The sequence below is a fragment of the Balaenoptera acutorostrata genome, chromosome 10 (genome assembly GCF_949987535.1).
Source record: "Balaenoptera acutorostrata chromosome 10, mBalAcu1.1, whole genome shotgun sequence".
Lineage (NCBI taxonomy): Eukaryota > Metazoa > Chordata > Mammalia > Artiodactyla > Balaenopteridae > Balaenoptera > Balaenoptera acutorostrata.
In genome coordinates this window covers 46503241-46527221 of record NC_080073.1, presented here as the reverse complement: position 1 = coordinate 46527221, position 23981 = coordinate 46503241, and the positions used below count along the sequence as shown (strand labels likewise).

Below are 23981 nucleotides of genomic sequence, written 5' to 3'. Positions count from 1 at the left end.
GACTCCGCCCCCACCCTCACCCGGAGGTGCGGCTGGAGTGGGGAAGGCTGAGACTAGCTGCAGGCTTGCGGTGCTCACTCTGCGCCGCTGGGCCCCGGCCACTCCGGAGGACTGGGAAGGCAGCCGCGTGGGCCGATTTCCCCAGGGGCAGGCCAGCCTCCTGGTCCATCTGGCCACCCTTCAGTGGCCCGGACCCAGACGAACGGGTGGCTGGACCTGCTGGCGTGGGAAGGGCTCAGTGCAGCGTGATGGGTCAAAGCCAGAAACCGCCCTGAGCTGGAGACTCTTCCCCCTCCTCTGAGCACTCCGGCCACATAGGCTCCCTTGGGACGACCCTGCCACATGCCTTAGAAGCACGTCCCCTACACCCTTACACACAGCACACATTGACCTGGCCTTGTCCTCCGGGTCCCCACTTAATTACCACCTGACCAGTGTGGCCTCCCTGACTCCCCACCCTCCTTCCCGCTCTGCCCTTTTTTTTTTTTTTAATTTATTTATTTATTTTTGGCTGCGTTGGGTCTTTGTTGCTGTGCGCAGGCTTTCTCTAGTTGCCGCGAGCGGGGGCTACTCTTCATTGCAGTGCACAGGCTTCTCATTGCGGTGGCTTCTCTTGTTGTGGAGCACGGGCTCTAGGCGCCCGGGCTTCAGGAGTTGTGGCTCGCGGGCTCTGGAGCGCAGGCTCAGCAGTTGTGGTGCACGGGCTTTGTTGCTCCGCGGCATGCGGGGTCGTCCCGGACCAGGGCTCGAACCTGTGTGCCCTGCGTTGGCAGGCGGATTCTTAACCACTGCGCCAGCAGGGAAGCCTCCTATTCTGCCCTTCTTTGCAGCACTTAACACAATTGTAATTATATGCTTCTTCAGTCAAGGCCATAAACTCCAAGAGGGCAGGGACAGGGTCTATCTCATTTAGGGTTGTAGCAAAATTTCTGGCAATTGAGTGCACATTAAATATCTGTTGAATAGATAGAAGGTGCTGTTCCAAGAAAGGGGGGAATGAATGGATGAGTGGGTGTGAGTGAATGAATGAATAAATGAAGGTGAGAATGAATGTAAGATGGTGCTGCCATCCATTAAAAACTGAGGGACAAAGTTCAGCTTTTTGGAGTTGACCCACAGTTTCTGATTATATATATATATATATATATATATATATATATATATATATATATAATTTTTTTTTTTTTTTTTTTTTTTTTTGCCGCACATCTTGCAGAATCTTAGTTCCCTGACCAGGGATTGAACCCGGGACACCACAGTGAAAGCACCAAGTCCTAACAACTGTATCACCAAAGAATTCCCTTTCTTTTTTTATGTTTTTAAAAATTTATCTATTTATTTTTATTTTTGGCTCTGTTGGGTCTTTGTTGCTGCACGCAGGCTTTCTCTAGTTGGGGCTACTCTTCGTTGTGGTGCGCTGGCTTCTCACTGAGGTGGCTTCTCTTGTTGCAGAGCACAGGCTCTAGGCACGCGGGCTTCAGTAGTTGTGGCTCGCGGGCTCTAGAGCACAGGCTCAGTAGTTGAGGCGCACGGGCTTATTTGCTCCGCGGCATGTGGGAATCTTCCCAGACCAGGGCTAGAAGCCGTGTCCCCTGCATTGGCAGGCGGATTCTTAACCACTGCGCCAGCAGGGAAGTCCTGGGAATTCCCTTTCTGACCATATTCTAAGGCTAAGGAGAGTTGGTGGAGCTGAGTACTTGCTGTGGTTGCCATGAGCAATCAGAGAGGACTTCGTGGAGGCAGAGTGTGGATGCTTTCAGCTCCCTGCTGGGAGGAGCTGCACAAGGCAAAGGGAGCTCCCTCAAGAGGGGATGTAGGAATCTTATGGTCATCTCAGGAGACAAAGTCCTGTTTGCAGGTCATTTAGGAAGTTAAAGAGTAACTTGGGGGTTATCAGAGCTGGTTGAATCGAGTCTGAACCTCATCACCTATTGCAACAATGAGCTGGGTTGGTTGACTAAACCCTGAGAGTCAACGGCACAGCTTTCCCCTTCTTGGGCCTGCTGGCAGGGACCTGGCCTGACATCTCACAGAAGGTCCCCAGTAAACTGTCAACTCACCTCAGCCACGCTAGAGCAGGTGTCAGAAAAAGTCCCCACTACACTCTGAACCTAGATCCTTATTGTAAAATAAAGCAGTTTGTTTGAAGTCCCTATCATCTCTGACATCTCATAATTCCAAGATTCCCAGTCTGTATTTCTTGCTAGAGAAGTATGCAAGCCAATTGGCGAGAGGCTTGGGGACTGAAGTCTGAGCCTGTGCTTGAAGGGTCCTCTGTCTGGGAGGTTCTGTGGGTCTTTTAAAGATAAGGAAGGGGTGGGGCTGGAGCCGGGGCCGGGGCCCAGGAGCGCGCGGCCCGGGGCGCGGGGCCCGGAGCGGCCGGAGCGCGGGCCGATCAGCCGCGGACATGATGAGCACCAAGGCCTTCACCCTGGTCCCCGCCGTCGAGCGGGAGCAGCTGATGGGCGACAGGGAGCGGGTGTCCCTGGAGTGCGAGGAGTGCTGCGGCTGGAACCTGTACGTGGGCACCAGCGACTGCTTTGTGTACCGCTTCCTGCTGGAGGAGAAGGCCGTGCCCGGCGGGTCGGCCACGTTCACGGTCACCAAGCAGCTGCACAGACACCTGGGTTTCAAGAAGCCGGTGAATGAGCTGCGGGCTGCGTCGGCCCTCCACCGCCTGCTGGTGCTGTGTGACGGCTCCATCACCCTGGTCCACATGCTGAGCCTGGAGCCCGTGCCCTCGGGTGCCCGCATCAAGGGGGCCACGGCCTTCGCCTTGAACGAGAACCCGGTGAGCGGAGACCCCTTCTGCGTGGAGGTCTGCATCATCTCCGTCAAGCGCAGAACCATCCAGGTGTTCTTGGTGTACGAGGACCGCGTGCAGATCGTCAGGGAGGTGTCCACTCCGGAGCAGCCCCTGGCGGTGGCGGTGGACGGCTACTTCCTGTGCCTGGCCCTCACCACCCAGTACATCATCCTCAACTATAGCACGGGCGTCGCCCAGGACCTGTTTCCCTTCTGCAGCGAGGAGAAGTGGCCCATTGTCAAGAGGATAGGGAGGCAGGAGTTCCTCCTGGCGGGCCCCGGCGGATTGGGTGAGCAGGGTGCCCGGTGCCTCGGCTCACCTCGCCCACCTCTGCCCGCTCTCCCTGCGTTCCGTCCTTGAATTCATGCTGAGATCGGAGAGGGAGGTTGTGGTTCTGAAAGCTAGACACTCGTGCAAACAGAACTGCACGCCCGGTGCTTGCGCAGTTTTGATTAGATTGTTTTGTGAGTGTGGGTTTAATGGAACAAAAATAGACCACTCTTAGAATCACATTTCCTTTGTGCTAAAGTAGAGCCTGAAGGTGGCTCTGGGGAGAGAATCCCACTAAGGGGATAAGTACACAAAGAAGAATCTGTTAAGACTTCTCTATAAGATTTTCTCCTGTGGGTGGGTTTCCTAGCGGATTGTTTTTATTCTCCATTCTGAAAGGAGCTGAGGGAGCTCACTTAACAGATGATTTCAAAGGTGGAGGCTCCAAGGGTGTGTCCCTGATTTTCTCTTTTTTTTTTTTTTAATTAATTTATTTATTTATTTTTTATTTTTGGCTGTGTTGGGTCTTCGTTTCTCTGTGAGGGCTTTCTCCAGTTGCGGCAAGTGGGGGCCCCTCTTCATCGCAGTGCGCAGGCCTCTCACTATCGCGGCCTCTCTTGTTGCGGGGCACAGGCTCCAGACGCGCAGGCTCAGTAGTTGTGGCACGTGGGCTTAGCTGCTCCGCGGCATGTGGGATCTTCCCAGACCAGGGCTCGAACCCGTGTCCCCTGCATTGGCAGGCAGATTCTCAACCACTGCGCCACCAGGGAAGCCCCCCTGATTTTCTCTTACTGACTGCAGTTTCGTCCCACCAAAAAGCGTCTAGCAGCTAGCTCCTTAAAAGGGCTTTAGCTGTTTGGTGTGGCCTTTCTCATTCTCTGCACTGCCTCCTAAGAATCAGAGCTGGCAGTGTCATCTGTGGTCATGGTCGTGGATGGTTCATAGTGTGTGTGTCTGGGACAAGCAGGTGCTGAGATGAGTGTCTCCCTTAACACCCATAGTCTTTAACCTGTCTTCCTGTCCTCTTACAACTTTGTGATGTCCATGGCTGGATGAGTAGTGCCTGGATCCTTTAAGTCACAAGGGGCTGCCAAAGGGCAGCATTCTGTTGCTGTCCATTCCTCCTTCCTGTCGACTGGAACCTTCCGCAAGAGAAGCCTCTCATTAACTTGGTTTGCCCCCAGGATCATCGTGTAAGAAAGGCAGGAGAAGGAGGTTTTCGCAAAGATGACCCTTCTGTCTTCCCCAAGTGAAGTGTCACCATGAATCATGGGCGTAAATGTTTGTGGTGTTGCAGTCCATCTGCCCTTGGGGGTGGTTTATTCAGGTTGACTGCAAGCCCCTTCCCCGCGCCCCTGGAGCTTTGGTATCTTCCTTGCCTTCGGCTGTGACAAGGTGTCCAGGGTCCCTCCGTACGTTTCCTGCCCTAGATCTGGTTTCCGCCATTTCTCCAAGGACCCCTGATGTTTAGAGACCACAGTCTGGGTGCCGGAGGTGCTTGGGGTCCGTTGTTTCTAGGCCTCTTGGGTGGACAGAGCTGGGAAGTTTGCATTATTTAAAGATAAAACCCATCGTTGAGAGCGTATCGATGGAACAAGTTTGGGGCTACCGGGCCCTGACCCCGTCTGTCTGCGTGCCTGTGTCTCCTCCCACCCACCCCCAGATCCTGGTAAATTCCCGCCGTGACATGGTTGTTCCTTTGATCTGCCCCACAGGACACAGAGCTGAAGGACAGGACCGACACCACTGCGCCCGCCGTGTAATCACCAGAAAACGTTTAATTGTAGTTCTTTTTGTCCTCAGGGTGGGGGCCGTGTAACCCACTAGGAACATGCAGTCACATTTCTGCGTTTAAGGTCACTGGGAATAGTTCCCATCCGTGTGGCTATGCCAACAATGGGATATACAGTTAGACGGAAGTGTTTCATTTCACTTTCCAGTTCTAGAAATTGCTTTCTCTTATTGTTTTCTTCTGTAAATATGTACAAGTTTCCACGTCAGATCCACACAGCAAGGTACATCCACCTACTCTCTCCTTCCCCCAGAGGTAACCTTTATGAGTGTTTGTTCTTTCATTTTCAAATAAAAATTATAAGTGAATATGTAAAAAAAAAAAAAAAAAGATAAGGAAGGGGTGGATGTGAAACTTAGTAAGTGCTCGGTGCACTTCTGCTGAATGAACTAGCAAATTAATGAATACATGAATTCATGAGTAAATAAAGGAGTGAATAACCAGTAAGTCACGGGGGTGAGGATGGAGTCAAGGAAGGCTTGGCAGAGAAGATGCTGGAGCTGGGTCTGAAAAGGTCAGAACAAAGCCTGAAGCTGGTGAGGGGGCTGTGACCATAGCTAGAGGTTTCCTTCTGGGCTTTTTCCTAGTCCCGCCTCCTCCTCCCACATGACAAGGTCCTAACAAAATCCAGGGGAACGTTTTGCTCCCAGGTACTGTTTCGCCAGGGTTATTTACTGTAACTTGCAGTCACCGGGCAAGGTCCAGGTGGACAGATTTTTCTACCCTCAACTTGTCAAGACCTCCCAAACTCTCTGGCACCCAGAGAACAACGTGTCCAGAGCTCAACCTGGAAGAGCACAGCCATGGTGCTCTGGAGTCTGGTGCTGGGAGCTCTGATGGTGGCCACTGTGGCGTATCTGTGCCTGCAGGAGCTGCTCCGGCAACAAAGACCCAAGGAGCCCCCTCTGGATAAGGGCTCCGTGCCCTGGCTGGGCCATGCTCTGGCTTTCCGGAAGAATATGTTTGAATTTCTGAAGCACATGCGGGCTAAACACGGGGACATATTCACGGTGCAGCTAGGGGGCCAGTACTTCACCTTTGTCATGGACCCTCTCTCCTTTGGCCCCATCCTCAAGGATACGCAGAGAAAACTAGACTTTGTGGAGTATGCGGAAAACCTGGTGCTAAAGGTATTTGGATTCCGCTCCTTACCGGGAGACTACCAGATGATACACTCAGCCAGCACCAAGCACCTCATGGGGGATGGCTTGGAGGAGCTCAACAAAGCCATGCTGGACAGCCTGTCCTTGGTTATGCTGGGGCCCACGGGCCCCAGTCTGGATGCCAGTAGCTGGCGTGAGGATGGCCTCTTTCACTTCTGCTACAACATCTTGTTCAAGGCCGGCTACCTGAGCTTGTTCGGCTACACAAAGGACAAGGAGCAGGATCTGCTACAGGCAGAGGAATTATTCGTGCAGTTCCGCAAGTTCGACCGCCTGTTCCCCAGGTTTGTCTACTCCCTGCTGGGGCCCCGGGAGTGGCTGGAAGTGGGCCGGCTCCAGCGTCTCTTCCACAAGACACTCTCTGTGGAACACAACATGGAGAAGTACGGCATAAGCAACTGGATCACCTATATGCTTCAGTATCTAAGGGAGCAGGGAGTCGCCCCAGCCATGCAGGACAAGTTCAACTTCATGATGCTCTGGGCCTCCCAGGGTAACACAGGGCCTACCTCTTTCTGGGCCCTCTTGTTCCTCCTGAAGCATCCAGAAGCCATGCGGGCTGTGAGGGAAGAGGCCACCCAGGTCCTGGGAGAGGCCAGGCTGGAGGCCAAGCGGTCCTTCAACTTTAAGGTCAGTGCCCTGCACCGCATGCCGGTGCTGGACAGCGTGATGGAAGAGACACTGCGGCTGGGGGCCGCGCCGACCCTCCTCAGGGTGGTGAACGATGACCACAGCCTGAAGATGGCCAGTGGGCAGGAGTACCTGCTCCGCAGTGGAGACATCCTGGCCCTCTTCCCTTATCTCTCAGTGCACATGGACCCCGACATCCACTCCGAGCCCACCACCTTCAAGTACGATCGCTTCCTCACCCCCAGCGGCAGCCGAAAAGTGGACTTCTACAAGGCAGGCAAGAAGATCCACCACTACACCATGCCATGGGGCTCGGGTGTCTCCATCTGCCCTGGGAGGTTCTTGGCCCTCAGCGAGATGAAGCTCTTTGTCCTGCTCATGGTCACACACTTTGACCTGGAGCTGGTGGACCCTGACACACCTGTGCCGCCCGTGGACCCCCAGCGCTGGGGCTTTGGTACCACACAGCCCAGCCACGACGTGCGATTCCGCTACCGCCTGCGCCTGTGGAGTGAGCTCTGCCCAGGTGGCCGCAAGCCTGGCTAGGGGGTTCCCTTGGGGTCTCCACCTCCTCTCACCCCTCTGAAGCCCCAGACCACCCCTTCCTCTGGCCTGCTTGCCCTCTCTGCTCTTCGGCCTCCTTCTAGTCACCTCACAGGCTTATTCTTCTCTCTTTAAAACACTGTCTCTCACAGTGGATTCTGCAGAAACTGCGTCTCACAGGAAGTCCAGGGAAGGGGCAATATCTGTGGGCAGCTCAGTTTGGGGGCTAATACATGCCTTGACAAGTCCTGCAGTATAGACACTGGTTACGGTGGGCAATGCAGCATCTTGCAAATGTTTAGTCTCCACCCTCCCACTCTGCTTTATTTTTTTTCCCCTCAACACTTATTCCACATCCTGTGGAATTCAGGGTTTAGGACAGTGTCATCCAATAGCAGTACGAGGCAAGCCACACGCATAATTCTTAATTTCCTAGTTGACACATTTTCTAAAAAGTAAAAAGAAAGAGGTGAAATTCATTTTTATACTATATTTTACTTGACCTGATATATCTAAAATATTAGCATTTCAACAGGGAGTCAATATAAAGGTATTAATGAAATATTTTTACATGTCTTTTTCCCTTCAAAATCTGGTATGTACTTTATAAGCCTTGATACTGAGCACATCTCAGTTCAGACTAGCCCCATCCTAAGTGCTCAATAGCCACGTGGGGCTAGTGGCTTCTGTATTGGATAGAGCAGCTCTAGAGAAGGGCTGCCTTTCATGTAGGAGTTGTTCAAGGTCCCTCCTCCGTGCCCTCCTCTCCCCTCTGCACCCCTACCTTGGGGTGATCTCAACCCCTCACTTGGTTTCCACAACCATCGCTGAGCTCAGAGCTCTCTGCTAACTCCAGACCCCCACTCTCCCCACAGGGGTCTCACAGCACCTCTGACTCAGTTTGGCCCACGCAGAACTCAGCATCTGTCCCCCCAACCTCTTCCCTGAACCACCTGCTTCTCCTGATTTCCCTGCCTCTCTTTACTCGGGACACCACCATCCACCCCCTCCCCCAAGGCAGATACAGAGGAGACACACTGGCTCCTCCCTTTCTCTCCCCCATAGGGAGAGAGTTCTGTCAGCCCGACCCCCTGTGGTGCCACTGAACCTTGTCCCCCCCTTCCCCCCCCCACCCCCCACTGCCCTTCTCATAGCTCAGAACTCGACATTTCTCTCCACGTGGGGCCTGTGGGCCCTCTGTTTACCCTGCTGCCAGAGACTTTTTTTTTTCCAAAAGCACCTCTGGGTGTCCCCCTTTTACTTTTCTGGCTCCCCACACCTCCACACACCTGACATTTAAGTTTTGCCACAGTTGGTACCCAAATTTTCAATCCAGTGCAATTCAACTTTGGCAACTTTCTCCAGTGGAACTGTCCGTAAAGTACAGGGCTCGCTTTCACTGTTAACCTTGGTGCGAGCTACTCCCGGAAGCCGCCTTCTTTTTTTTTTTTTTTTTTTTTGGGGTGATTTTCTTTTTATTTTTTAAAAGTTGTATGAAATTGTTCCAGATACATTTTCTGGGAATGAGTTTTCCCGGAAGCCTTCTTGAACCTCGCCCATCCCATCCTCTGGCCAGAAATGGCCTCCATCCCCTGGATCTGATCTCCCGTACCACCGAGTGTATCACAGCACATCTGTTATGTCATTGCTTTCTGTGTCCTGGTTTCTGCCTCCTTCCTCCTGCTCCAGACTGGAGCCCATAGGGCTTGGTATCTTATCCCTTCATCTCTGACCCCAATTCCCTAAATGTAGATTAAATTACAGAAACATGACTTCCAGACTCGGCTAATTTACTTCATGTCCTCAAATAATTTCCTTCCCCTCCCACCTTCACTCAGCTTTCCGGCCTGTGAAATGGAGACAATCCCTGTTGCCAGGCGTGCTTACCAGGGCTGGGAGAGAGTGAGAGGGTGCTACTGCCAGAGCTGCAGCGGGCTGAAGGCAGGGCCCTGCTGGGATAGGAAGGGTAGCGACCGTGGAAGCTGATAGAGCGTCCTGGAGAAGGGAGGCCCAGGCAGCATGGATCCCTGTGGGAAGCATGCAGTCTTAGCCAGAGGTAACTCCTGGAGGAAACAGTATGTCTCTCACAAAAAGCAAAGCCCTTACCTTGGAATGCACTCTTTGTCCCAGGCCTGAGGAATGTAAAAGAGATTAGCAAAACTATCTCAAGCCAGGAGACCTCAGGGAACTGAGAGTCCTGGTTGTTCGTTATGGCTGGGGGCTGTGTGTGAGCCTGGTTAAGGGAAGATAATGTTCAAGGATAGTTGTTGTAAACTTGTTGACGTCCTTGGTGGTGACTGAACTGAGACGATAAGCAATTCTATGGGTTCATTGTCTAATAATGAGTTCCTCTTCTGTCTATATAAGATTCAGTAGATTCTAAATAAAGTGCCTTGCAACCATCAGTTGTCTTGGTCCTTCTGACCCCATACTCACGGTGCTATTCAGTCCCTTACCCCTCTCCGTCGGGACCTGGAAGACCCCCTGCGGTGGCTGGACCGTCACAGATCCCCTGCAGGGACCACCCAGGGGGGCTTCTCTCTGCTACCCCAACCCTACACCTCTGACTGGCCTCTTCCTTTGTCTTAAGGTTGCCTGTTTTGCCCCGAGTTTGGCCAGGGTAACAGGCTGTTAGACTGGGCAGGGGCCGGGCCGGGGACAGGAGTCTGTCCTCACTAGCTGTGTGACTCTGGGCTGGGGCCTGCCTCTTTCTGGGTCTAGCTGCCCCAAAACGGTGACAGCTGCCTGGAGCCTAATAGGGCTCTGACTGGCTAGGAGAAGCCAGACATCTGACCCCCCTTCCACAAGGGCCAGGGGCGCAAGGAGAAGAGCCCCGTGGGGAGCACAGGAGAGGGAGAAGGGGGCTTGGAGGCCAGGACGTGTCTCTGGGCAGCTTACCAGCAACCTCCTCCACGCAGCCAGGCCCTGTGCCAGAGCAGGTGTGGGAACAGGGATAAAGACACAGGGCTTCCCCACACCTCCTTGGCCCTGCCCGGACATGGGTGCTGCATACCTTCATTTTCCACACACCCAGAGGACTATGGACCAGGAGCCGGGCCTGTGGACAGGCTGGGACGGGGCTGCGGGCCCGAGCCCACTAAGTCGGGACAAAGAGGCCTCAGCTGAGAGTGACCACGTGCAGATGTCCCAGGAACTGCATGGATCCTGTGATCGGTTTGAGGGTCTACCTGGGACTGAGGGAAGCCTCAGGGGGGTCAGGTGTGAGGTGAAGACAAGCGTACCATCCCACAGTCAGGGATGTCCACCATAACAACAGGCCCCCCCCCCCCCGGGAGTGGCGAGCAGCCAGGATTAGCCTGTGCACGTGGAGGCCCATGCCCCCCTGCTCGCAGGGGAGGGGGGGCCCGTGGCACCTGTAGTTGTATTCCCCCTGGCCTGGGGACTGCTGGACACACCCTCCACAAGGGCACCCTTCCTGCCCCGGCAGAGGCCTCGGGGCAGCGAAAAGACTGAGACCCACAAGGACGCATCTAGTCGCTGCCTGTCCTCACCCAGCAGTTCTGTCTGCGAACCCCTCATTTCTGCACCAAATTTTTTCTCCCTCTGTGTATCCTCTCTGAGGATAGCTTATAACAAAGCAAGATCAGGAATGACGTGCCCGTGGTGGAATTGCAGGCCTCTAGGAAAATAAAGAGATATGTTTCTATAGGCAGTAACTGCTATGAACGCTCACACCACACTTCACAAGGTGGAAGGTAGGCAGCCCTGTTCCCAAACAGAGCCATGCCCGCCCTTCTCCCTGGCTCAGCCGGGCGGGACAGTCTCCCTTGCCTCAGAGCCTGAGAGCCAAGAGAATCCTGGGGGCTTTCCTCAGACCTCAGGTAGGAAACACAGGTATGCTGGGCAGTGCAGACGGGAAGCCAAGCCTCGGGGTGGGCAGAGAGTGGCAGGAGGAACCAAGGTCCAGGCTGGGAAGTCAGGTCAGGATGGAGAGGGCACTGTCCTGGCTCTCTCCATCCTGACCTGTGTATGAGAGCCAACCCCCAATTCACTCCCTGACCAGTGCCAGCGAACCTTCTCGCAAACTGCGCCACACTCAGAGCCCTCACTGTGGTCAGCTGTGGTGTATGGCAACTAGACAGTGAGAGGGACCAATGGGCCACCTGCAGCCAGGCCTTCTCCTCCCCTTTAGGCTCAGACTTCAGGGAACTACGTCTTATACACCTGTTATTTACAGAGAGCACACACCCACACTTAACGCAGCCGGAGAAAGGCACATAGGAACACACGGAAAACCCACGGGCACATACTCAGACCCACATGGACACAGAGACACATTCATGCTAGATCCATATACACAGCCATATGTGCTCCACACAGCCCCAACAGCAACACAGACACACGCACACAGACCACCCCCCCCCCGCACACACGCAAATCCACCAATGCTGGTGACAAGCCCTGCTGGGTATCCTTGCCTGGCATAACTTGTCCCATCCCATCTGTGTATCATGGGCGCCAAGTCAGAGACTCTGGGAACCTAGATCCTACCAGGACGGCTCAGGCTGTATCTCACCAGTCAGGCTGCCATGCGGGCAGGACTGAGGTCCCCTGTCCGGCAAGATTTCAAGAGCTCTAAAATAGAACGTCACCACCACATCCTCAGACAAACCACCACCTTCACATCCAGAGGATCTTCATTTCCCAGGGGACTGAGTGGGCGCACAGTCCTTCCTGACAGCGGGGAATCTGGGGCCTTGGGGAGAGAGAACCAGAGGCACCAGAGCTGACACAGTGGGAAAAGTCAGCCAGGTCAACTCAGGCAACATCCAGGGACAGCCCTGCTCATGACACATGTGCTGTGACCAGACCATCCAAGCTCAGGGGAAGAGAAGAAAGAGTGGGCAGGATACTGACCACCTGCTCAATTCTCTATCCATCCAGCTATTCATTCAAAAGAAAAAAGGTAGTGAGCACCTACTACATTCCCAGCACTGACTGAAGCACGGGGGATGCAGATTTTACACCAGGCAGAGTCCCTACTCCCCTAGAGCTTACGTTCACCCAGCCACATGTCCTCCTGGTCTCCATTCTATCCATCTAAAGGTTTCCTTCTGAGCACTACTGTCTGCCAGGCTCTGGGCTGGGTTTTGCAGGACAGACATGGCAGGACATGGCAGGTTGTACCAGGTGGCTCTGGGGGGTAGGAGAAAGCAGTGATGCTTTAGAAGCTCAGGAAAGAGAGATGGCACTGTAGGCCAGGGGCTCCCTGGGGAAAGGCTTCTCAGTGGACGTGTCAGTGGGCAGGAAGGATGCCAACCGTGGGAGACATGAGGCACCCAGGCAGGGCATATCCGTCAGGAATCCTTAGATCGCAAGTAACAAAACACCACCACCCCAAACTGGAAAGGAATTTATTGGTTCGTGTCACCGTCAAGTCCAGGCTTGGGATGAGCTTCAGCCGTGCCTTGATTCTAGGGCTCGAGCGCTGCCCCCAGGATCTGCTCACTCACTGCTGTCACCTCACCTTCTGAAGTTCGAACCAATGAAGGAGCAGCTCCAGACCTCACATCCCCTTGGCTTCAGTTTCATGCCTCTGTTCTAGCATGCTCTAGTCAAGTTACGTTTCACAAGCTCTGCCTGGGTCATGTGCCCATCCATAAATGAATCACTGTGCCAGGGAAACATAAGGTCGTCACTGGTCAAAGACCCATGCTCTACCCAACCTCTACCCAAAGCACAGGGCAGAGTGACCCCGGAGTGGTTTCCCAGAGCAAGTAGGATTCAGTTACACAACAAGGGTGAGGGGATACCTGGCTGGAAAATGATCCCTGTTCCATAAGGGAGCCGGAAAGCGCAAAAGCAAAGACGGGAACGTGCAGGAAAGAACAATGGGTGTGGCAACCAGGAAATGAAAAGGGAGGTGAAGGAGTACAAGGGTGAAACGGTGTATGGGATTCTAATTGTGAAAGCTCCAGCCTTAAATTGGACAAAGGTTCTGGACTTGGTAGTGCAGGGTCTAGGGAGCCCTGAAGGCTCCTGAGAGGGGGCGTGGGAGGCAGAGGGAGGCAGATGCTCCTGGACCACCAGGAACACGTGCTCACTCTGCCTCCCACCCGCAGACTCGCATGTGTGGAGCACCTCCAGCCCCTCCTGACTGCCAGACCCCGGATCCACCATCAAGGCTGTGATAGTCAACAATCTTGCAATAATATTTCCCCAGCTGAGCCACAGGGAAGGCGGCAGTCTGGTGGGTGGCAGGCCTCGGGCTGCTCTGAGGGGGATGGGAGAGACGGCTGAGGGTGTTGTGGTTACTCTGGCTGCTGGGTGTAGGTTAGATGACCGGAGAGCACGAGGATAGGAAGCACAGGGGTCAGCTGGGAAACTGCGGCAGCCATTCAGGCCAGCGAGTGTGGCGTCCTGGAAGGCAGTGGAGAAAGAGGAGGGAGAAGACAGGAGAGAGCGAACGCTGCTGATGGCTGAGGACCAAGAACTGGCTTGTTCAGCAACACAGTCACTGAGACCTCTGAAGGGAGGGCTTCGGTGGATGCGCAGCTGAGCTGGGTCCCATCTGCTCTCGTGGACGGCGGTGTGGCCACTCAGGCTGAATTCTTCCCCGCGTCCCCCTTGTCGGGGGAGTCCTCAGCCTGCCTCTCCCCGAGGTCATTCATGCCAGTTATATCTTCTTGGCCACTGAGCCTACTACTCTCAGAATAGCTGGACGGTGGGGCCTGGGCAAGGTAAGGAGCCTGGTGTCGTCGGAGCACAGTGGCCAGGAGAGCCTTGAGGTACTGGCGGAAGTGGCGGCTGGAAAACGCATAGAGGACGGGGGTGAAGCAGCAGTGGAGGAAGGCGATGCTCTCTGTCACCTGCAGCGCGTAGTCCAGGCGCTGGCTGACCGTGCAGTCCCCAAAGACTTGCAGGTCCAGCAGCGAGTGCAGAAACAAGGTGACGTTGTACGGGAACCACAGCACAAAGAAGGCCACCACCAGGCCTATGGCCATCCTCAGAGCCCGGCTCTGGCCTGGGGGCCTCAGCCTGGCCAGGACAGAGCCAATGCGGGAGTAGAAGAAGATCATGGCAAGGAGGGGGAGGAGAAACCCCAGGAGGTTCTGCTGGAAGCGGAGGAAGAGCTTCCAGATGGTCCCATGCCCCCCAAAATCCGCAAAGCAGTCCCACACGCCTGGGGCGTTCTCATGCGTCCTCACAAAGACCATGTCAGGGATGGAGGCAGCCAGGGCCACAGCCCACACGGCAGCTGCGAGGAGCAGGCTCTTGGCCCGGGTCCTCAGCCGGTGGTGGGGCTGAGCGCAAGCAATCTCCAGGTACTTGTCCAGGCTCATGCAGCTGATGAAGAAGATGCCACTGTAGAAGTTAACGGTGTAGAGGGTGCTCACCACCTTGCACAAGAAACTCCCAAAGACCCAATGCCAGGCCACAGAGATGCCCCAAAAGGGCAGCGTCACCACAAACAGGAGGTTGGAGACGGCCAGGTTCAGCAGATAGATCTCGGTCATCCGCCTTCGAGGCACATACCGGAGCAAGACCACTAGGAGAAGGAGGTTCCCGCCCAGGCCCAGCACAAAGATCAGGCCATAGAAGAGGGGCAGAAAGACTCTGCCAAACGACAGCACCTCGTCCTTCCTGCAGAGCATGAAGGCCACGTCGTGCAGGTAGTACTCATAGTCATAGAAGGAGCTGCTGTTCTCAGAACTGGCCACCTTGGCGGTGGGTGGCAGAGGAGAGGCGGTGGCGGCCATGGTGGGAGGACACATCCAGGGCTGGAGCTCTGTGGGCCAGAGAGCAGTGTGAACAACAGGAGACGAATCCACCCTCTCTCCAAACCCACTTTAGCCACTGCTCTGGGGTGTCCAATAGGCTCTTCGCATTTACGCCAGTAACCCATAGGCTAGCAAGTACGAGAACAAGCATGAGGAGCCCAAGGCTACCACTTAATAGTTATGTCACCTTGGGTAGCTGACTTAACCTCAGGTGTTCTCACAGTACTCACTTCTTTCATGATGGTTTCTCTTCTTTATTTTCCCCCTCATCATTTATAAAGACTGATAACGTCTTTCATGTTTTTCTTTATTATTTAGGGATACCAATTCACTTATTTATTGTGTACATACTCTTCCTCATGCGTGGCTTGGAATTCTTCTTCTTTGTGTGGCTTATAATTTTTTTTTTTTTTTAATGAGAGCTTCTCTTCAGTGGGGCTTGTTTTTTCTATAAATACCTAGTGTGTCTACTCTGGCTTTGAGCTCTTTTTACTTCTCTCACTTGAGGATTTCCCTTCCTTTGGTTATTTTAAAAATATTTTATTTATACATTTAGTTTTATGTCAATATCTTCATTTATAAATATTTAATATTTTAAAAATATTTCATCCACTATTTCTAGGTTTTCAGCAGAAAGGTGTGAACCATCATGTCGATAGACTCAGAACTAAACCTAATCCCTCAGTTTCCCCATCTTTAATATGATATTAATTATAGTGCCTTTTCGTGGGGTTCTTGTGAGGCTTAAACGTTATAATTCAGGCAGAGCATTTTGAGCTCTATGAAGAATGCCCAGAACATAGGAGGCACTCAATAAACATTTGCTTAAATTATTGCTTTGCCCAGAGCTGAGTTCATCATCTTCCAAACCAGCCTCTTCTCCTCTCCTTTGTCTATCTAACTGAACAGCACCACCAGCTACTTGGTCACCTAAGACTGAAACGTGGGAGACATCACAGACCCCTTCCTCACACCCCTCACCATCACCCTGTGTGTCTCTACCTCTTTACTGCTATCTCCAGGTTCCATAAAAATACATACATGATAAAAATATTTACATGATACTCTTTTAATAAAATTAAGACAAATGAAACATATATATATAACCACCACCACCTCAGGAAGGATATAAATATATGCTGTGAAGGAGCTCAAAGAGATGAAAGACAGGGGAAAGACAGGCACCAGACTGAAGATGGTGGCTGCCTGGGCAGGAGAAGCCAGAGACATGGGATGGGGCAGGTGACTGTCCATGGTCAAGTTCTCTCTGGGCAGCAGTTTCCCAGGTTTTAATTGTACTATTAAACATAATTTTAAAAAGAGAGCCTCACGTGAACCAGTGAAAAACGTGTCATGAACCAAGGATTATGCTCAATCCTGTTCTGTGTTCTAAAAGGAGAGAGACTTCATGTTCAGCACGTTAGATTGTTCACCAATGGGGAAGAGGGTTCGGGGAGGAGAGAGGAAGGAGATAAAAAAGAATCTGTGGCCCAAGCAGGCAATCATGCACAGGCACCAGAATAAGACCTGTAGGCCGGTGATGATAATGGGCCACAAACCCAGAAATACAAATCAACTCCACCTTGTACCTCTGTATTTTAGTTTTTATTCCTTGATTCAAATGAGGCTGAACGTTTAATACACCTAATGTATTATTTTGTATGTATGTCTTCTGTGCATGATTTATTGTTTTAATGGGTGGGATTCTCATTTTATAAGAGGTTTTATATAGTAAGGATTTTAGCTTTTTCCATATATATTGCAAACATTTTCCCCAGTCCTTCCCGGTAGAAGTTTTGCCTGGTTTTTTTTCCAGGTAGAATTTTGAAAGAAATGTTGACTCAGGTCCTCAGCTGACCCTTCTAGTATCCATGACACCGTGACCCTGTGATGGAAATATGCAATTCTGCTGAGGCAGAACCTCTCTCAGGAGAGCCCTGGAGTCCTCCTACTCCTTGAGCCTCTGCCCCACCCTTGGGCTCCTGTCAACTGGCTTCTGGGCCAGACGTTGGGGAAACACAGACGTCCTATCCCCACCCCAAGACCTCGGCCTGGGCGGCTTTAACTAGGGCTGGGCTCTGCTCCTGACTGGCCTCGAGAACTTGGCCCTGTGCCTTCCTTTCCCCGTCCTTCACTCCCTTCCTGTGCATCTGGGCTCTCCTGTCCCTGAGCCCCTCTTTCCTGGGCACCAGTATGGGCACCCCCCACCCCCAGCACATGGCTGGTTTGGAAGCCCGTGAGCTGCTGGCGTTGGGAGGAGGGAGTGCCCTTCCGCACTTGGGCCTGACTAGGGCTTATTAGTCAGGAGTTACCACTAATTAAATACCAGCTCTTCTAGTCTGTTAGCACTGACCTTGATCCTGACCTGGCTTCTGAAAAGTCTCTGACTTTTGCTTTAACAAACAACCAAGTCTGCTAATTGCTTTGATCAAAGCCAGAAGTCAGGGTCAGCAGGCCCCAGGCTGGACCAGGGCACCTTTACAAGGCTCCCTTCACCTGGAACACTCCGTTCTTCTCCCTCTCGGGGCCTCTGGCCTCCTGATCGTTCACCTTGGGAATCTTTCCACATTCTCTGGACCTCTGGGGCCACCAGCCCCTCCCATCACTTTCATCAATAATACCAACAAGGATGACAACAGCAACCAGCATGTGTCATATGCACATGACAACTGGCCAGGCACCTTCATATCAACTCTGGTAATCCTGGAAGGCAAACCAGGAAGGAACTGTCAGCCCCACTTAACCCAGGAGCAAAGTAACTTCTCCACAATCACGCAGGAAGTCACTGGCTGAGCTGCATCTGAGCCCCAGGTCTTCAGACTCAGAAACAGTGCCTTGTCCCTGGTCCCATCTCATTCTCGGCCTCTGTTCTGCCCTGTCTAGCAGTTATCAAAAGGGGCCACCTGAGAGAGGTGTGATTTGAGCTCAGGAGGTCTTGGTTGCCCAGGTTTCGCCCTCATTGGCTGGTCCAGCCTCGGTAGATTCCACCATTAATGCCCCCAAGGCTTGATGGAGCCTCCTTGAGAAACGTAGTCTCCCTACGGTCAACAGAGTAGCCTCCCAAAAACATCCACATCCTAATCCCTGAAGTCTGTGGATATGTTACCTTACATATCAAAAGGGACTTGACAGAAGTAATTAAGGATCCTGAGCTAGGGAGAGTACCCTGGATTATCCCGGTGGGGCCACTGTACTCACAAGGTCCTTTACAAGGGAGGCAGGAGTATCCGAATCAGAGAAGGAAATGTGACGATGGAAACAGAGGTCAGAGGGATGCGGTTACAAGACAATGGATGCAGGCAGCCTCTAAAGGCTAGAAGAGGCAGGGAACTAATCCTCCCCTGAGCCTCCGGAAGGAATGCCGCTGGGCTGACCCATTTTAGACTTCTGATCTCTAGAATTTTAAGATAATAAATTTGTGTTGCTTTAAGCCACTGAATTTGTGGTAATTTGACACAGTGGCAATAGGGTCACTTCCGGTGACCCTTTGTGCCCTCCGCATCTCACACTGAGGGAGTGAGAGTGCATGGTGTCCACCTCCTCCAACTTACAGGTGGGGAAACAGAGACTCAAAGAGAGGGAACTACGTGTGCAAATCATACAGTGAGTCATCTCTGTACGGCTGCACTGAGCCACAAACCCCATGTCTGACTGCCCTTCAGGTCTCTGTTACCCCACCCCTAACACTCCATCTAGCCCTGTTCTGTTTTCCCTTTTTTTGTTTTTTCACTTTTCCTTATTACCTGAATTCATTTATTTGGCTTACCCAGAAACACCGTGAGAGGAATGAATTGCAGTGTCAGTTATTCACGTCTTAGCAGATAGTAAGGCAACCCCGAATGAAGCTCTGGAGTAGAGCCTCTGGGGAATCCGGAGAACTAGATAGAGAGGAGGCCGAAAAGAGCAGGGACAGCAAGGGCAAGGTCAGCTGAGCTCCCCGTACAATGAAGCCAAGGGCACAAGGGCAAACTACAGCTTGTCTCTGGGGCAGTAACATCATCCTGAGGCTGCTGGCCTGGGCTGGCTCCAGCTTTAACTTAGCAAGAATCTGGCTGGAGATTAATGTCTTCTCCTGAGGATCCAGGCCTCCCCTCCTCAGGCCTCTCAGAGAAGTCAAAGTTGAGGCAATAAGAGAGAGGATACTGCTATGTCCATCTAGACAGGAAGGTAGCTATGTTAGTTGAGCTCCTTCTCATTTAATCTTCACCATGGTTCTGATAAGCAGTACCATTATGATCCCCATTTTCCAGATGAGGAAACTGAGGCTTGGAGAGGTGAAGCCCAATTGCCCACAGCTTAAGATCAGCAAATGATGGGCCCAGGATTGGATGGCCCTAACAATACAAGGTAGAACTGTAACAGAGAAGAACAAACCTGACTCCACATTGGCTCTGTCGCCTGGGCTTAGCCATGCAGGCTCTGCACCTTTGTCTCATCCAACAGGAAAAGAATGATGCTTACAGCCTGAAATATACATAATAACCCTTTCTCAAGGCTCTGCCTCCCAAGCTTGACCATTAAAGGCGTAACACTTTTCATTCATATAGAGATAAAAATTTGCAGAACAGAAAATAACATTTGTCTTGTGGAAGGTTTACAGGAACATCTGACCAGTCCCACGTGGTCAGCTGCAGGAACAAAGGATTATCACATCCCCACCGAGGTCTGGCTGGTACCAAGAGGTCTGCAACAACCAGCCACACCCCGCTTCCCTTTTAGTATAAAAGAAGCCTGAATTCTAATCACTCAGGTAAGATGATTCTTTGGGACACGGGTCCCCCATCTTCTCGGCCTGCTGGCTTTCTGAATAAACTTGCTATTCCTTGCCCAACACCTCGTCCCCTGTCGTGCAGGGGAGCAGTACAAGCTTGGACTCGGTAACAGAACTGGCCCTTTTCCCCCAGCTCCCCTTTTCAACATGAACCAAACTTGAGTTTGAAGGATGAGCCTCTGATAGTGGGACTTCTGGCCTCATCAATGGGCGGCAGAGAAGACTCAAAGTCAGCCATATGCTGAGGCTGGCTCGTACCGGCTGGCGAGAGCCAGTAATGCAACATCTGGGAGGCATTCAACAACCAATCATGGAATTAACCAATTCCACATTCAGTGATAAGTCAGTAGCCTGAAATGGGTCACAGTGGGAATATTTACACCAAGGCAAATGCTGTAAACCGGAGCTTCCCTTCCCTCGCCCACTGCTGCTGAGAATCGGCTGTAGAACCTTTACCAGCATACCTCTGACCAGGACCCCATGGAGCATGACCAAACCTGCCCGTCTTGCTGTCACCCACCACCTTCCCTTTTACACCTTTCACATCAACCCCATGGCTGCCCTCCTCCCCAGCCAAGAGGCCTTGAGGACCGGGTCACGTGTAGGTCCCCTCACAGCTGACCACAGCACCCCCATGCTGAGTGTGCTGCCCACAGTCGGCTGAGACCAGTGAATAAACAAGATCAAACGTGACCCTAAGAGGCCACACCGGCTTTCGTAATATAAAACAAAGAATAACATTTGAGATCACTTTCAGTGGATGATAATTTTGCTGGCTTCCTTGGAAAAAGATTTATATCCTTTAAAATGCAACCTCAATCCTCCCCTCCCAGGAGGCTACCTGGGCCACTGGCCTGGTGAACCCCCTGCCCCAGCCCCCCAAGCACTCACAGAAGTTCACTCCTCAGCCTCAAATCCACCTCCCAGAAACAGAGTCACCTTTTGAGGATCACTTGCCTCCTCTGCTAGAGACTGGAGATTCCCAGGCGCTGGAGCTCCCCGGCACAGGGCTGACATCTGAGAGGCATTCAACAAATGACCATGCAATTAATCAGCACAGTCACCCTCTCCCTCCCTTTTTCTCTCGCCTCCTTTTTCCCTGGCCTGATTTTCTCCCTCCCACACTGGTGCCCGGCACACAGATGAGCCAAGACCCTCCTTCCGTGAGTTATTTCCTCAGCTTGGGCAAGCTCTGCCTCAGCAGTCTTGGGAGCCTGTGACCATGGAGCGTGACCGGCCCAGAGCCCCCACTGTTTCCACTTGAGCCAAGTTCAAGGCCGCTTCCAGCTGGCGCAAGCCTCCCTGTGGCCACACCCTGCTCCCTCCCTCAGAAGGCTCCTCTGACTGCTTTGGGAGGACTAGGGTGGAGATAGAGTCCCAAGGCCTGGACTCCAACCTGGCTCAGCTGGTGATGGGCCCCCCTCTCTGCCTATAACTCTAGCATTCCCATCCCATCCCGGCCCAGCTGTGGCTGGAAAAGTTGAGGCAGGAGTTGTGAAGTGACTGACACTCCGACCACAGTGTCGGGCTGTGGAAAGTGCTCTGCTGGGGCACAGGTGGGGGACCTGGGAACAGCATTGGGATCTCTCTTTTCTTCCTCCTGGGTTTGGGAAAACACAAGATATTAAACTCTACTGTATGTATAACAATAACAACAATACCCACCACTTACATAGCACTTCCTATGGGCCAGGCTCCGTTCTCAGAACTTTACATGCATTAATTCATTTCATCCTTGCGATAACACTCTGAGGCGGATAGTTACTATCTCTATGTTACCTGTGAGGAAACTGAGTCACAGAGGGGCTAGGGAACATGCCCAAGGGCACACAGCTAGTAAGTAGCAGAGCTGGGATTTGAACCCAGGCCCAGAGTCTGGGCTAGCTCATTAAAAGACAGGGGTGAAGGTTGGGGACTAGAGACGGAGAGTGACAGGAGACCAGGCTGCCATCGCTCAGGATGCTTGAATGGAAGGCTGGTTGTGGGACTGATGGTACGTGAATAGAAAACAGGAAAAGGAACTGGGAGCCACACAAGGACAGGAGGAAAGAGGTCCAGGGCCATGGGAACGGCATGCAGGGAGAGAATTCAGGAATGACCAACTCAGGGGGCACAGGTTGGGTCTCTGCTCCACTGCTCAGTTTGGGATGCTCTTGGGCTTAAACCTTCGTGCAGTCCCCAAGACAAAGGCAGGGCTTCCATCCTAAACCCTTGAATTCCACGAGGCTGTTTCATAAAATAAATAATACTACAGCAAAGGATTTCGTGGGATTAAACGTGGTGCAGTTATTATAATGGCTAACACCATGCAGCCCTGACAGTGTGCTGGGTGCAGGGACAAGGAGCTTCACATATGTTATTTAATCCACATATTTACCTTATAGAAATTAAACACTATCATTAGTCCCATTTTGTAGCTGAGAACACTGAGGCACAGAGATTAGGGAACTGGCCCAAGAGCAAGTGAGTAGTAGACCAGGAACTAAAACCCAGAGTCCATGCCCTTTTTTCCACCGTGCAGCATGGCTTAGTTCCCTGACCAGGAGTTAAAACCATGCCCTCAGCAGTGAAAGCGCAGAGTCTTAACCACTGGACGGCCAGAGAATTCCCCAGAGTCCATGCTCTTAAACACTCAATTACATTGCCTCTCAAAGAAAATAACAAGTGAGTTGTGGTCCCTCCCCCTGCCGCTCCCCCACTTGCCCGCCAAGCTTTATATGTGTTAAGGTACTTACTGCTCTCACAACGACCTTTTGAGACAAGCACTACTGTTATTCCCATTTTACAAGTGAGGAACTGAGGCTCAGAGAGGGGCAGTAACATGCCCAAGGACACACAGCAAGTGTACTGCAGGATTAGAAATCAAGTCCCAGCAGTCGGCTCTAGATCTGGAGCCTTGAACCACACACTGCGAGCTGCTGTGAGCCCTCGCAGACTCACAGGACCGACAGCTGCCCCCTGCACGGTCCCCCTTGGGAAGCATGGCATTTGGATTCATTGTGATGTATAAAACACAATGAAAACAACACAAACCAGTCCTGACACTTACATGAGGCTCTTTGATACCCTGGTCCTTGCAAGTCTTCCTGGCTTCTCTGTGAGGAGGGGAGCAGGTGTCCCCTCCCCGGTTTCACAGGAAGCCCAGGGCCTCACCACAAACCAGGCAGAGCTGACCCTACAGCGCTGATTACTGAGCCCTAGACCACTGCACACACTCTCCCTCTTTAACATGTATTTTTAACATGTATTTTTCCTGATTACAAAAGTAATATATGCTCAATGTAAAATGTGAAAATACAAGAAGAAAAATAGAAAAGAGGCTAAAAATCTCCCCACAATCCTACCTCCCTCCAAAATAACCCTTGGGAACATATTGGTGTATCTTGCCTTTTTCATGCCCAGAGCCCCCATCTCCTGCACTAACCTTCCCTAGGTTTGTGGAGTCACAGAGCCTGGCTGGAAGAGAGTGGCCTTGTCCGGTCCCCACCAGGCAGGGGGCCCCTTGCAGCCTCCTGATAGACATGCTGCCTCCTACTCCTTGGGATCCGTGAGGCCCACCCACTCCCCACTCCCTGGGACCCCACATTACTCCATGTTTCCTGGCTCTTACCAGGAAACAGAGATGCTTGTGACATTGATGAAATCATAAGAGCAACCCCTCCTCCCAAAGTTTGTTGCAATTAATAAAAACTAAGCAATTTTAGAGCCCGACTCTTCAAGGAGCTGCTGCTGAAGATTTTCACATCTTTCCTGAATTATTTTTGCCTTTTTTGGGGCCTCTCTTGTTGTTGCCCGAAATTTCGCTACTCGAGCTCCTCGCACTTGCATTTCAGCATTATGCTGGGGTTAAAATGAAACACCCACTCCACCGCCACCACCCCCAGGGAGGGTGGTACACTCAGCATGGTGCAGCATGGAAGAATAGACTATAGACTGGTCCAGTTCTTAATGGCTGAGTAACCCTGGGCAAATTACTTAACCTCTCTGAGCCTTAGTTTTCTCACCTATAAAATGCTTCCTGGTGGCATTTTTATAATAATTAAATAAGTGCCTAGCACACATTGGTTCCCCTCCAGACCCTAAAATGACACTTGGCTCAAGCTGGGATGAATAAGAGGGGATCCTGGGACTGTTTGGGGCAGATGGAGGGGCTGAGAACTTGGCAGGAGTTGGGGGTAAAAAGAGAGGATGGGGGGTGCATAAGGAGAGAGTGTGGTTGTGTGCTGGGAACCTCAGCCCTGGGAGGGGGACCCTTAAAGGCCAT

The 23981-nt window shown here is 52.3% G+C and overlaps 2 protein-coding genes across 6 annotated transcripts in view; one reads left to right on the top strand and one right to left on the bottom strand.

Annotated features, from left to right (window-relative positions):
• The first annotated feature begins 5511 nt into the window (after positions 1-5511).
• LOC103000983 (5-beta-cholestane-3-alpha,7-alpha-diol 12-alpha-hydroxylase) lies at positions 5512-8498 on the top strand. The gene has a single exon (XM_007193464.3). It carries the CDS (start codon positions 5672-5674, stop codon positions 7205-7207), a length of 1536 nt encoding a protein of 511 aa, XP_007193526.2. The 5' UTR covers positions 5512-5671; the 3' UTR covers positions 7208-8498.
• A 4067-nt stretch (positions 8499-12565) lies between these two features.
• Positions 12566-23981, bottom strand: part of ACKR2 (atypical chemokine receptor 2) — a 49853-nt gene continuing 38437 nt past the window's right edge. For 2 of the 5 annotated variants that reach the window (XM_057554325.1, XM_007193461.3), the window contains one exon: positions 12566-14954. In XM_057554325.1, the coding sequence (XP_057410308.1) occupies positions 13765-14954 (1190 nt within the window). In that variant the 3' untranslated portion in view covers positions 12566-13764. Of the gene's footprint in view, positions 14955-19320; positions 19401-20656; positions 21318-23981 lie in introns of those variants that run through there. The other 3 variants (XM_007193463.2, XM_007193462.2, XM_028161677.2) reach the window with 3 other exon arrangements.

Coding starts and splice junctions, on each gene's coding strand:
- LOC103000983 (XM_007193464.3), top strand. CDS start 5,672: ATGGTGCTCTGGAGTCTGGTGCTGGGAGCTCTGATGGTGGCCACTGTG.